Genomic DNA, 14,570 nt, shown 5'->3' on the forward strand with positions numbered 1-14,570 from the left:
CATAATTGTGAATTTCTCTATTTCTCTTCGCAGTCTATCAGTGTTTGCTTCACATATCTGGTACACGCACGTTTAGCATTGTTACATATTTCTGGAGGACTGATTCTTTTATCATTATATAATGTCCCACTCTGATAATTTTTTTTTTTTTGCTCTTAAGTTTACTTTATGTGATATTAATGTAGCTACCTATCATTTTCAACCTAACTGTACTATAATATTTGAAGTGAGTTTCTTACAGATACCATATAGCTGAGCCATTGTTTTTAAAATTTTCTCTGCCAATCCCTTTTGATTTGTGTATTTTGACCACCAACATTTAGTTATTGATATATGAGGGCTTACATCTGCCATTTTACTTTTTTTCTATTTTCTTTCTCCTGCCTTCCTGTAGGCTAATCAAATCCCTTGGCATTCCTTTATTCCCATGGCTTATATTATTTCTGGAATACACTGATAATCACATCAGACAGTGTTTGTTTACTTCAAACATCAAACATAATTTGCAAGACTTGAAGAAAAAAGTCTATCATATTTATCCATATTTTTATTTCTTATTTTTCTTCTTTTATGGTTTTCTAAGATTCTTTCTTCAATCATTTCACTTCTATTAGAAAACTTCCTTTAGCCATTCTTTTATGCAAATACTCTGCTACTAACAAAGTCTTGGTTTTTCCTTCTCTAAGAATGTCTTGATCGCACCTTCATTTCGAATTTTTTTTTCTTTGCTTGGTATAGGATTCTGGGCTGATAGTTCTTTTCTTTCAGCTCTTGAAAAACACTGTGCTACGTATGTTTATTACGGCACTATTCACAATAGCAAAGACTTGGAACCAACCCAAATGTCCATCAATGGTAGACTGGAATAAGAAAATGTGGCACATATACACCATGGAATACTATGCAGCCATAAAAAAGGATGAGTTCATGTCCTTTGCAGAGATATGGATGAAGCTGGAAATTTTAATTGTCAGCAAACTATCACAAGGATGTTCTCACTCATAGGTGGGAAATGAACAATGAGAACACTTGGACACAGGGTGGGGAACATAGCACACCCAGGCCTGTTGGGGGTGGGGGTGCTGGGGAGGGATCGCATTAGGAGAAATACCTAATATAAATGACTAGTTGATGGGTGCAGCAAACCAACATGGCACATGTATTCCTATGTAACAAACCTGCACGTTGTGCACATGTACCCTAGAACTTAAAAGTATAATAAAAACAAACAAACAAACAAAAACCACTGTGCTATTTTCTCTGTCCTCCATGGTTTCTGATGATAAATCTGCTATCATTAGAACTGGTTTTCCCCTATAGGTAGGGTGCCATTTTTTTGCTGCTTTCAAGATTTTTTTTCTGTCTTTCACGTTCAGACATTTGACCATACAGAGGTTTGTCATCACGTGGATTTGTTTGGGTTTAACCTCTTTGGGGCTGTTTTCAATCTGTAGGTTTATATACTTTTTGCCACATTTAAGAATTTTTCAGCCATTACTTCTTTGATTATTTTTCACAGCCATTCCTTTTTCCTCTCCTTCTAGGACTTATGATGAATATAACATAGTTATAACAAAAGTATAACATCAGCTTTTGTTATAGTCCTATAGGTCCCTGAGGCAGTGTTCATTTGTTTCCTCAATTTTCTCTCTGCAGTTTAGACTAAGTAGTTACTACTATTGTTCTATTATCCAGTTCACTATTTCTTTCCTTTATCTCCATTCTGCTGTTGAGCCCATTCACTAAGTTTTTTTTTCCAGTGTACAAAGAGCTTTGAAAGAGTTTTAAAATTCCTCAATTACTGTATTTTTTCAGTTTTAAAATTCCTATTTGGTTCCTTTTTTACATTTTGCATTCCTTTTGCTCAAATTGTTTGTTTGCTAAGACTCTTTTGTTTCAAGCATGTTCCTTGTTTGTTGAGGCATTTTCATGATTGCTGTATTGAAATCTTTGTAAGATAATTCAAACATCACTGCCATTTCACTGTTGGCACCTATTACCTTTTTTTTTTCATTCAATTTAAGATCTTCCTGGTTCTAGGTATGATGAATGATTTTCTATTGAAACATGGGTATTTTAGATACTATTTTATGAGACTCTGGGTCTTATTTAAACCACTGCTTTAGTTGGCTTCCTCTGACTCCACTCCAAAAAGGGAAATGGTGGTGGTAGGGTGCTACTTCATTATTGCCTGGGGATGGTGGAAGCAGAGCCACAATTTCTTCTCTGATGTTTGGCTACAGAATGGTTACTTTCTAAGAGTGTTCTGACTTGTGAACACTGTTCTGACCTGCCTATTTCCTGGTTCTCTGGCTAGAAAACTTTTTTTCTGCGCCTGTCGACCTTTCTAGGTTGCCTGTTTCTCTAGCACCCAGTCTTGGGTATGTGGCAAAAAGAAAACTAAGGGAAATCATCACTATGTCATTCCTCTGGCACCAAGTTCTATAGCTGGTGTGTAGTAGGCTATACCATCTAGGCTTATGTAAGTACACTCTATGATGCTCACATGACAATGAAATCACCTGGTGACATATTTCTCAGAATGTATCCCTGTTGTCAAGCAACGCATGTCTGTATAATATTTTACCTAAGAAAGAATTCTTCAGTGAAAATGTCAATGCTGTAGAATTACTGTGGTCAACTTCTATGTTCAAGGGTTAATCAGAAGAGCTCCAAGTATCATTCTTTTTTTTTTTTTTTCTTTCTTTCTTTCTTTATTATTATTATTATTATACTTTAAGTTCTAGGGTACATGTGCATAACGTGCAGGTTTGTTACATATGTATACTTGTGCCATGTTGGTGTGCTGCCCCCCTCAACTCGTCAGCACCCATCAACTCGTCATTTACATCAGGTATAATTCCCAGTGCAATCCCTCCCCCCTCCCCATGATAGGCCCCGGTGTGTGATGTCCCCCTTCCCGAGTCTAAGTGATCTCATTGTTCAGTTCCCACCTATGAGTGAGAACATGCGGTGTTTGGTTTTCTGTTCTTGCGATGGTTTGCTAAGAATGATGGTTTCCAGCTGCATCCATGTCCCTACAAAGGACACAAACTCATCCTTTTTTATGACTGCATAGTATTCCATGGTGTATATGGGCCACATTTTCTTAATCCAGTCTGTCACTGATGGACGTTTGGGTTGATTCCAAGTCTTTGCTATTGTGAATAGTGCCGCAATAAACATACGTGTGCATGTGTCTTTATAGCAGCATGATTTATAATCCTTTGGGTATATACCCAGTAATGGGATGGCTGGGTCATATGGTACATCTAGTTCTAGATCCTTGAGGAATCGCCATACTGTTTTCCATAATGGTTGAACTAGTTTACAATCCCACCAACAGTGTAAAAGTGTTCCTATTTCTCCACATCCTCTCTAGCACCTGTTGTTTCCTGACTTAATAAATATTTACTGACTGCTTACTATGTTGAAGGCACATGCTAGCTGTTTCCCAAGACCCTGACCTCTGTTATCCTTACAACAGTGATTCTTAAATCATTTTTCAGAACTACTTTCTCTAGTTGCTCTTATAAGCTGTTCTTATCCAGAAATCGGGAACTAAGCATTACTTTGGATAAACTACGACTTTTCTTAGCTTCATTACCTCTTTTTATAAAATAAGCGTAATACATTTACCTTAGAAAGGATCAACTATGTAATCATCTATTTATAATATGTATAAACACACTGCCTCCAAACACATACAGCATAAAAGAATACACTGTGTTCAGAAAAGTTCCAACAGTTCAGGTTGATCAATGGAAATAATTGAAATAATACAAATTTCATCAATAGATGAAACAGAATTCTTATGCTTTGTAAAATATTACACAGCAATACTATAATACTTTAAGCAGAAGTGGTGATGTGATAATATATTGACAGTTAAAAAAATAAATAAAATTAAAAAAATAAGCAGAAGTGGATATAAACAGCTACAAATGTTCTGGTGTCTTGAAACATTTCCAAATTTCATTAGCGTGTTCTTTATTTCCCTCCCATGCAACACAAAAAAGATTTCTCTACCATGCAACCCAAAGAACTCCAATACCTTATATCTGTGAGTACAGTGGGTTCCCAGAGAAGAAAGCCATTTTGCTCAACATAATTTGAAAGAACAGAACTACACTATCCTCCTCCATTGGCCAGACTGACTTTATATGAATGTGATTAAAATATAACTCTCAGAAACTATAGGAAATTGTTTAGAAAAATGGAGGGAGGGAAAATATGTACAAAGATGTAAGAAAGCATTCAGGCTTTAAGAGAAGGCTCAATATGATTTAAGAGTCTGACAGAAGGTAAATGTTGCAAGGCATTTCAAAGGGAAGAAATTTTCCTACTTTATGATGTTCAAAGGCCATCCGACTAAAAACTTAAAATAAATAATAAAATGAAGATATGTAAAACATTTCTATTAATTATAAAGATGAACATTTTAAAGGGCCTCTTATTTACCTCTTCTACATTGGAAGCAGTCTTAGCGGACGTTTCCATGAAGATAAGTCCATGTTCTCGTGCAAAAGCTTCACCTTCTTCTTTTTTTACTTCTCTTCTAGATTCTAAATCACTAAATATGGGAAAGAAAGGGTCACATTATTAATCAACATGGTACAAATAGAAGCATCTGTGGAAAGTGTACCATGGAATTCAAAGTTGTGATGACCATTCTTTTAATTAATTTTTAACATACTAACTGTATTATTTAGGGTATTATGAGGGTTAGTATTTAGAACACTGTCTAGTTTCTTAAGAACAATCCAACAGAAGAAAGAGTCTGTGTTAGAGTTCTAGAATGTTAGAACTAGCTGTAACTTAAGGGAGCCTCTAGTCTAATACCTTGTATCTTTGAGTACAGTGCGTTCCCAGAGAAGAAAGCCATTTTGCTCGACATAATTTGAAAGAGCAGGACTATACTATCCTCCTCCATTGGCCAGACTGACTGAGTTTCTATGAATGTGATTAAAACATAACTCTCAGAAACTATAGGAAATTAGTAAAATCCAAAGTACTAAAGATACATCATTGATCCCAGTTTGTTTAATTCCCAGTTTCTTCTTAAAGCAAAATTGATATAGACAGAGAGGGAGAAGGAGGGATGAAGGACTAGAGAGAGAAAAGGAGAAAGGGAGAGAGAGAGAAAGTATAAGCTAGAAATTTCCGATGAAAGCAGGGTATTCATTTTTATCATACTAGAATTGTATTAGTGAGGTGGCGGGGGGGAAGTAGCAGTCGCTTTTAAAGCATGTTTTATTTTAAAAGTTAAAAAACTTTACTATTTATTTCTTTTTACATAGTATTTACTATTACATGTTTATACATGAAAAAAGATGTATGATAATATCCACATACTTCCAGCTAGTCTTGACATATTATTTGCTAGATTCAGGTTTCTTTCCCCTTAAGAAATAAAATCAGCAGAATCATCACCTGTGTGTCTCTGATCCCACTCTCCTCCCTCTTACCCTAAAGGTAACCATTACCTGAATTTGGTGTTTTCATTCTCATGCATGTTTTTGCATTTATACTCATGTTTATAACCATAAATGGTATTTCTTTTTCATGTCTTTAAAAATTCAGATGTAGCTACTGTTTTACAACTTGTTAACTTTGGTCAACGTTATGTTTTTCAAATTTATGCATATAACACATGTAGATCTAGTTTATTTTTTAACTGGTGTATTATAGTCTACTGAATGAATGCAATACAACTTAAATTCTCTATGAGACAAAGTTATTTAAAATTTTTCATTATTACAAACAATGTTACAATAAGCATTTTATATATATATTTTTTGTGTATACATGTGCCAAGGCTTTTCCAGGGCAGTTTTTAAAAATTTTTTCAGAGACAAAGTCTCTCTATGTGGCTCAGACTGGTCTTGAACTCCTGGACTTAAGTGATCCTCCCACTTTGGCCTTCCCAATTGCTAGGATTACAGGACTGAGCCACTGTGCTAAGCCTGGGTAGGATTTTTCAAACTGTGTCATGACTCAATGAATCGTAAAAATCACTCAGTAGGAAATAATCAGAATTTTTTTAAAAAAAGAAACAATAGGCCAGGTGCAGTGGCTCACACCTGTAATCCCTGCACTTTGGGAGGCTGAGGCGGGAGGGTCACCTCAGGTTAGGAGTTCAAAACCAGCCTGGCCAACATGGTGAAATCCCTTCTCTACAAAATACAAAAATTAGCTGGGTATGAGGGCGGGTGCCTGTAATCCCAGCTACTCAGGAGGATGAGGCGGGAGAATTGCTTGAACCTGGGAGGCGGAGGCTGCAGTGAGCAGAGATCATGCCACTGCATGTACTGTTTCATGGAACTTATGTATAAAGGTATAATTTATGAATATTTCGTTTTATGTGTAGGTATATACACAATTTATTTACTAGGTCATGATGTAAAATATATTTCTTACCATAGGTCAAGTCAAAAACTCAAAAGCCATAGTACTTGACTATAAGTTAGTGCAAAGTTTTAAAAATACCTCAGTTTTCCAGGCATTACATCATATTGTTGTCTTAGTTCACTCCCTCTGAATCCCACTTAAGTTGCTTAGGTTACTTAAGTATCTTTCTTTTTAATTTATGCCCCCTTTTTGTTTAGGGTTTGCATTGTAATCCTTATACTATTAAAAAACTTTCATATTTTAAACGTCTGCTTCCTATTTCTTATATAACCAATTTATTAATACAATGCCATAGTAAGAAAAATCTGTGTCATATGTCGCTCTGACTAGGTCACTGCCCTTCACTGGCTCCCTACTGCTTAATGCCTCTAATTCAAAAATTGCTTATTCCCTGCTTTGATGTCTACCCACAATTCAATTCATCTAAAAATAATCATCTCATTTATTTCTGTTCCTTCTTGTTCATTATACTCCTGATTTTAAAGGTCACCCACCTACGATCATCAGAAACATCTCTTGTTTACATACTATGCTTTGTTTATTTCTTCTCACATTTGAACTATCAGCTCCTAGTGGTCGGCAACCAAATTTAAGCCACCTGTCACTCATGCTCATCATGTTTCAGACACAAGGAAAAAATCGGTAAAATAAAAGGATTAAAAATTATCTTTATTCTCCAAGTATTTTCCTCTTATTATTTCATACCTTGAATGGCAGAGTAACTATTTCCATCACAGAAAGACTAAAGCTTCCCTCCAATAGCTTCATAACCTTAAAAAGATTTAGTGAGATGATTTAAATGTGGAAAAGAATACCCAAGAAAGGCCTTCAGAGAATATAATGGTTTCTTCTCTACACAAACAAGCAATGTTTACCTTTTTATAATGTAAATATCACTTAAGTAAATATTTTCTCTTAACAGCAAATCTCACTTTCTATTAAAAGAACACTCTAAAATCTATACAGTGTAATGATGTTTTACATTATAGTTTTACAGCTTTTTTGAGGTGTAATAGACATAAAAGAAGTTGTACTTAAAAGCAAAATTTGTTTAGTTTTAAGATATGTATGCCTGTGAAGCCATCCGTTTCCCAAACGTTTCCTCAGACTCCACTGTAATCCATCCCTTCTTGCCACTGCATCCTAGGCAGCTGATGATCCGCTCTCTGCCACTACAGATTAGTCCGCATTTACTAGGATTTTTATATAAACGTAATCACATGGTATTTTTGGTCTGAGTTTTTTACTCTGTAATTATTTTGAGAATCATCCATTTTGCTGCATGTATCAATAGTTCATTCCTCTTTATAGCTGAGCCGTAGTCTGTGGTAAGGCTATATCACTATTTTTCCATTCATCTGTTAATTGATATTTGAGTTGTTTCCAGTTTGGGGCTATTACAAATAAAGCTGGTATGAGTATTTGTACATAATTCTGTGGACATATGAAGACATATTTATGTTGTGTAAACATCTGGGAGTAAAATGGCTAGGAAATACAGATGTGTGTTTAATTTCTTTTTTTGAGACAGGGTCTTGCTTTGTGGCCTAGCCTGGAATACAGTGGCGTGATCACGGTTCTCTGCAGCCTCGACCTCTCAGGCTTAAGTGATCCTACCCCCTCAGCCTCTGGAGTAGTAGCTGGGACTTTAAGTATGCACCACCATGTTCTGCTACTTATTTTAAAAATTTATTATTTTTGTATAGACGAAGTCTCCCTACATTGCCCAGGCTGGTGTCAAACTACTAGGCTCAAGTGATCCTCCCGCCTCGGCCTGCTAATTTCTAAAGAAACTACCAAATTGTTTTCCAAAGTGATTGTATCATTTTATGTTCCCATCAGTAGTATATCTTCTGTAGTGAACTGCTGGCTCAAATCTTTTGTTCATTTTTAAAAACTGGATGTCTTCTTATTAATGAATTATAAGCATTCTTCATATATTCTAGACATAAATCCTTTGTCAGTTATATGTTTCACAAATATTTCCTCTCAGTCTGTAGCTTGCCTCTTCATTTTTGTAACTGTTTTTCTTCAAATTTATTTATTTAAATTGATAGATAAAATTGCATATATTTATCATGCAGAACATATTGTTTTGAAGTATATATACACTGCAGAATGGCTAAATCTAGCTAATTTGCATTATTTCACAGTTATTTTTTGTGGTGAGAACACTTAACATCCACTCTTTCAGCATTTTTCCAGAATGCACTATATCACCATTAACCATGTCACGATGTTGTATAATAGTGTAACTGTCTTTTGAAGAACAAAGTTTTAAATTCAGTTAAACAGCAATTTATTGATTTTTTTCTGTTTAAAGTTCATGCTTTTTTCTGTCCCATTTAAGAAATGTTTGCCAAAATAGGGTCACTAAAATTTGTTTTCTTTATTTTAAGTAGTTTTAGCTCTTACACTTAGGTCTATGATCCACTTCCAGTTAATTTTTGTATATGGTATAATGTAAGGGTTGAGGTTCATATTTTTACACACGACTATTAACTGATTCAGCACCATTTGATGAAAAGATTACCCCTTCTTCAACTAAGTTAGCATCTCTGTCAAAAAATTAATATATCATATATATCATTAATATATCATGAATCTACTTCTGGAATTTCTTATTCAGCTCTGCTGATCTATGTCTGCTTATGCCAAACAATATTAAATTGATTATAGTATAATAAATCTTAAAATTTGTAGAATAGTAAATTCTCTTCAATATTGTGCCTCTTTGTCAAAGCTGATTTGGCTATTCGGTGGACTTTGCATTTTCATAGAACTTTAAAGTAAGCTTGTCAATATCTACACTCCGAAAAAAAGTCTGCCAACATTTGATAGTTTGATTAGGGTTACAATGAAACTTTTTTTTTCCCCTTGGAGACAGTCTCGCTTTTTTGCCCAAGCTGGAGTGCAGTTGGCGCAATCATAGCTCACTGCAACCTTGAGCTCCTGGATTCAAGCAATCCTCTCACCTCTGTTTTCTAAGTAGAGCTAAAGGCGTGTACCAGCAAGCCTAGCTAGTTTTTTTTTTAAATTATTATTTTATTTTTTGTACAGACAAGATCTTGCTACATTCCCAGGTTTATCTTGAACTCCTTGCCTCATGTGATCCTCCTGCCTTGGCCTCTCAAAGTGCTGGGATTACAGATGTGAACCACTGTACTTGGCCTTCAATGAATTTTTACATAAATTTGAGAAGACATCTTATATTTAGTCTTACAATCCATGAACATGGTTATATCTCTTTATTTATTTAGTCTGTTTACAATATTCTCTTTATCTTTTTATTTATAGTGATGTCAACCTTTCTTTCCTGATATTGCTAATGTTTGTCTTTTTCCCTGATCAGTATCTATTTTATTTTATCTTCTGAAGAACTAGCTTTTGGTTTCATTGGTTTTCTCTTTCTCTTTTTTTTCACGGGCAGGAGGCTTTCCTTGAGTTTGATTTGCTCTTATTCCAGTTTCTTAAGGCAAAAAAATTATGCTATTTTCTTTGTTTTTTTTTTTGAGACAAAGTCTTGCTCAGTTGCCCAGGCTGGAGGAGTACAGTGGCATGAACAGAGTTCACTGCAGCCTCAACTGGGCTCAAGTGATTATCCCACCTCAGCCTCCCGAGTATCTGGAACCACAGGAATGCACCATCATGTCTGGCTAAATTTTATAATTTTTTGTAGAGATTGAGTCTCCCCCTGTGTTGCCCAGGCTGATCTTGAACTCCTGGGATCAAGCAATCCTCCACCTGGGCCTCCCAAACTGTTGGGATCACAGGTGTGAGCCACTGTACCTGGCCTAGGCTGTTCATTTAAATATTTTCTTAATAGTACTATTTTAATTGCATCTCACACATTTTCAAAGATTGCAGAGAGAGAAGTTAACTTGTGGGAATAAATGCAAATAATTCCTGTCCATGGAAACGCAGACTGTGTCCTGTGGAATAAAATTAATACCCTGTTAATATTGTTCAGTTTTGCATCCATCTTGTAAATGCATTTCAGTATTCCTTATTTGATTATAAATGTGTGGTACTTTGAGTTCCCTTCTGAACTGGTTGAAATATCTTACCAGTTTCCTTATCTTGTTAATTAATGAGATAAAAGTTTCTAGATGTCCTCATTATCACATAAGTCATGATTTTGCCTATCTAATATTAATATAACCCTAAAGAAGGAATGGGCTGGGTATGGTGGCTTATACCTGTAACCCCACTACTTTTGGAGGCCCAGGTGGGAGAATCACTTGAGGTTAGGAGCCTGAGACCAGCTTGGGCACAAAGTGAGACCCTTACTTTATAAGAAATAAAAAGACTAACTGGGGGTGGTCATGCATGCCTATAGTCTCAGCTACTTGGGAGGCTGAGGCAGGAGGATTCCCTTGAGCCCAGGAGGCCGAGCTGCAGTAAGCCATGATCACACCACTGCACTCCAGCCTGGGTAATAGAGATCCTGTCTCAAACAAAAGAAACAAAACAAAATAAAACAAAAAGAATGGTGCCTAGCATTTTGAAAATACTAATATTTTCTTACCACTGTAAGTTTCTACAAAAATTAGTGAAAACTTTCCCATACTCTTGGAAGTTTATGGAAACTGGTCAAGCAAGAAGGTTTTCTCATATTTTAAATGGACAGCACAAAGATGTTCAATCCACCTGCTCAAATAATCAGTAGGTTTTAACTTTACATCAGGAATCTGATAAAACTCCTTCAGATTACTTTTTAAAGTACTTCTTTACACAAAAACTATTTCAAATAATAACAGTAATAATTTCCAAGAAAGTTTATTATCATCATTTTAAAAATCAAAAGAAACACCTTAGAATTTCTGAAATTTTATAACTTAAGGGGCTGGTAACTCACAGTTGAACACATGTTAAGGAAAGTAGTCAAATAAACAGTACAGTCTTCATCACTAATGCAATGTAAACTCTAAATTAGCCTTTTTACCTTTTATTTCCAATAAGCATAATGACCATGTTGGAATTGGAATGCTGGCGGGCATCTTCTAACCAGGTTGTCAAGTGGTTGAATGTATCTCTCCTAAACATAAATAATAATTTAATTACTGTGTTCAAAGCATTTCCCTCAGTATACAACGAACAATATACACATTATTAAAAGAGAACCATTTTTAGCCACATCCACTTATGTAACGAGAAGTAGTTTCAAGCACCATATCTGCGTTTAGAGTTCACTGATTACATTTCAGTTTATAAATTTAATGTAATCACACTTCAGAAAATTCCAATGAATAAATAATATTGCCAATTTCAATTTGAAGGTGCTAATTCAAATAAAAACAATTCAGGTGCAGGTTTCTGTAGTAAATTTAAATTGGACTCAAGACGCAGTTTTAAAGGTGAGTAGCCAGGGCAGAAAGGCTAAGCTGTTCTTTCATCACTGTTAACCACATTTATTTAGAAAAATTCTCTGTATCGACTACTGAATTGCAAAGTTTTCAAGTTCTCACCGTGTAATATCGTAAACTAGTAAAGCTCCTGCTGCACCTCTGTAATACGACCTTGTGATGGAACGAAAGGATTCTTGCCCTGCCTGTGACGAAAGAAAAGGTTGGAGAGTTTCCTTTAATACAATGTCCTCTATATTTTTATATTATTCATATACAGAATACAGGCAGGTAGGGAAGAAGTGCATAAAGGGAGAGAAGAAAACTTAACTTCATCAGTCTTAGGAAAAAGTTACAAAATACCACTATTGCTCAAGATTGCTCAAGTCAACCAGACGCACATGTAGTGCACACACAGTCGCTCCTGCAACCTCTCCACCCCGCAAGACCTCTAAACCCTTTTTGGCAATCCCTGACAACCCAATTTACTGAATGGCTTCACAATACATGAATCATTATTAAAGGACAGAATGGACTCCTAGCAACTAAGCTCTGAAGACAAATTTGAAAGGAAGCAAATAACCCAGAGCCTCACATTTGAATTCAATAACCCACTCCCTGGGGCAGCTGTTGACACTAGAATAAATAAAGCCCATTGTAAATAAATGATGAATGACATCTTTACGCCCACCATCTGCTGGTGTAAAGGTTGTTGGAAGGCCAAGGATGCAGATTTTATCAGTTATATCATAAACTGCAGTGAGCTTTCAACAGTCATCAAATGGAATTCTTTGAGCAATCATTTTATTATGAAAAACAAAATGGTTCTGAATTTAATTTATATAAGTTTTTTCTCCACACTTAATTTTCTCTGTATTTGATACATAACGCTTGTCAAAAGGCAACAGGATGTAAAAGTCATCTTTACATCCACTTGTGAAACAGACACAAGAGATTATGCAAAGCTAGGTTATTTCTCTTTTACTCGTGGTACTAATTTCTGTTTAAGAATTGCTGGGGAGGAATGTGACTGTTGTCTCTGAGTTTAAAACTGGACAGCTCTTATAAGAAGTTATTTTTCATTTTTAATCCCTTCTTTTTCTATTTTTGCAAAAATGTAAGCATTTTAATTAAGTAAACGTAAAGCCAATTTTAACGATTTTTATATTCAAAATCCCCTAACTTGAAAAATATTGACGTTTACACATTCTGAGTTCTGATCTTGCAATGGAAGTATTTAGCCCTTCCCACCCTCAGAATGCGCATGTTTAACACTCAACATTCTACAATACCTTGCTCTTCTTGGCCCTTCTTCTACACTCCCTCCCTCCCTGACCCCCTGCATGTGGCTAAGTGTGTGCTAGGCACTGGGTCTGGCACATAGCAGGCATTCAGAGAAAGCCTGTTGAGTGAAAAAATGGAAACACAGGCCGGGCATGGTGGCTCATGTATGTAATCCCAGCACTTTGGGAGGCCATGGCTGGTGGATCGCTTGAGCCTGGGAGTTTAACCCATTTATGCCTAGTCTTCCATTATTGGAATGCTAAGCTTGTGGGAGTTATTTATATCCTACTGCTCAAGGTCACTGACAAGGTCTGATTTTTCACAAAAAAAATTTGCAACCTCCTGCATAAATGGGTTAAGACCAGCCTGGGCAACATGGCAAAACCCTGTCTCTACTAAAAATACAAAAATTAGCCCAGTGTGGTGGCACGCCAAGCTACTTGGGAGGCTGAGGGAGGAGGATCTTCTGAGCCCAGGTGAGAAGGTTGCCGTGAGATGTAACTGCACCACTGTACTCCAGCCGTGCTAACAGAGCAACACCTGGTCTCCAAAAACAAAAACAAAAACAAAAAACCAACAAAAAAGTGAAAGAAGAAATCCTAATGTCTTAGTTATACGCATAAAATAATCAGTACTCCATCCCATGTAGCTGAGTGGACATCTGTAAATCCTAACATGCTAAGATTCAATGCAAATAACTTCTCCCATGTGGAAACTAACAATTAGACCCTCTCTTGGCTAGGCAATTTTGGTAGTTAGAATAATATCATGCTAAATTAGATAGTGAGAGAGCCATCACATAAAAGGGCTTTATAAAAATAGCCAAATCATTTCACAGAGCTTAGGTTAAACTGAAGACAGCTGGGTATAGTGGCTCATGTCACTTTGGGAGGCTGAGGCAGGAGTATTGCTTGAGGCCAGGAGTTCAAAACCAGCCTGGCTAACATGGCGAGTCCCCATCCCTACAGAAAAATTTTCAAAATTAGCTGGGTGTTGTGGCTCACACATGCAGTCCCAGCCACTTGGGAGGCTGAAGCAGGAGGATCACTTGAGCCTAGGATCCTGTTCAAGGCTACAGTGAGCTATAATCACACCACTGCACTCCAGCCTGGGCAACAGATGAGACCCTGTCTCTTAAAAAAAAAAAAAAAGAAAAACAACAACAACAACAACAACAACAACAACAAAACCCCAAAAAACTAGAAGATACCATGTTTTTATTTTAAATTCATTGTTTTTTAAAATTTTTTATTTTTATTTTTTTACAGAATTTTTTTTATAGAGACCAGGTTTTACCATGTTGCCCAGGGTGGTCTCAAACTACTGGACTTTAAGCAATCAACCTGCCTCGGTCTCCTAAAAGTGCTGGGGTTACAGGTGTGAGCCACTGTTTCAGGCCAAATTCACTGTTCTGAAGGCACACTGGCAGGAAATATCTTCTTTCACTGCTTAGCACAGGAAAACTAAGGACTAGATCTTTAGGGATTAATTTCACTGTAAATCCTATGTATCAAGAAAGGATTCTGTGTT

General features: G+C 36.2%; 1 protein-coding gene across 1 annotated transcript in view; it reads right to left on the reverse strand.

Annotated features, from left to right (window-relative positions):
• Nucleotides 1-14,570, reverse strand: part of LOC105482235 (RAB2A, member RAS oncogene family) — a 102,918-nt gene that overhangs the window by 25,775 nt on the left and 62,573 nt on the right. The window contains exons 4-6 of the mRNA XM_011742261.3: nt 11,880-11,962; nt 11,357-11,449; nt 4,462-4,573 (exon numbers count right to left, since the gene is read on the reverse strand). Of these exons, the coding sequence (XP_011740563.1) occupies nt 4,462-4,573; nt 11,357-11,449; nt 11,880-11,962 (288 nt within the window). The remainder of the gene's footprint in view (nt 1-4,461; nt 4,574-11,356; nt 11,450-11,879; nt 11,963-14,570) is intronic.

Source organism: Macaca nemestrina, chromosome 8, assembly GCF_043159975.1.
Source record: "Macaca nemestrina isolate mMacNem1 chromosome 8, mMacNem.hap1, whole genome shotgun sequence".
NCBI lineage: Eukaryota > Metazoa > Chordata > Mammalia > Primates > Cercopithecidae > Macaca > Macaca nemestrina.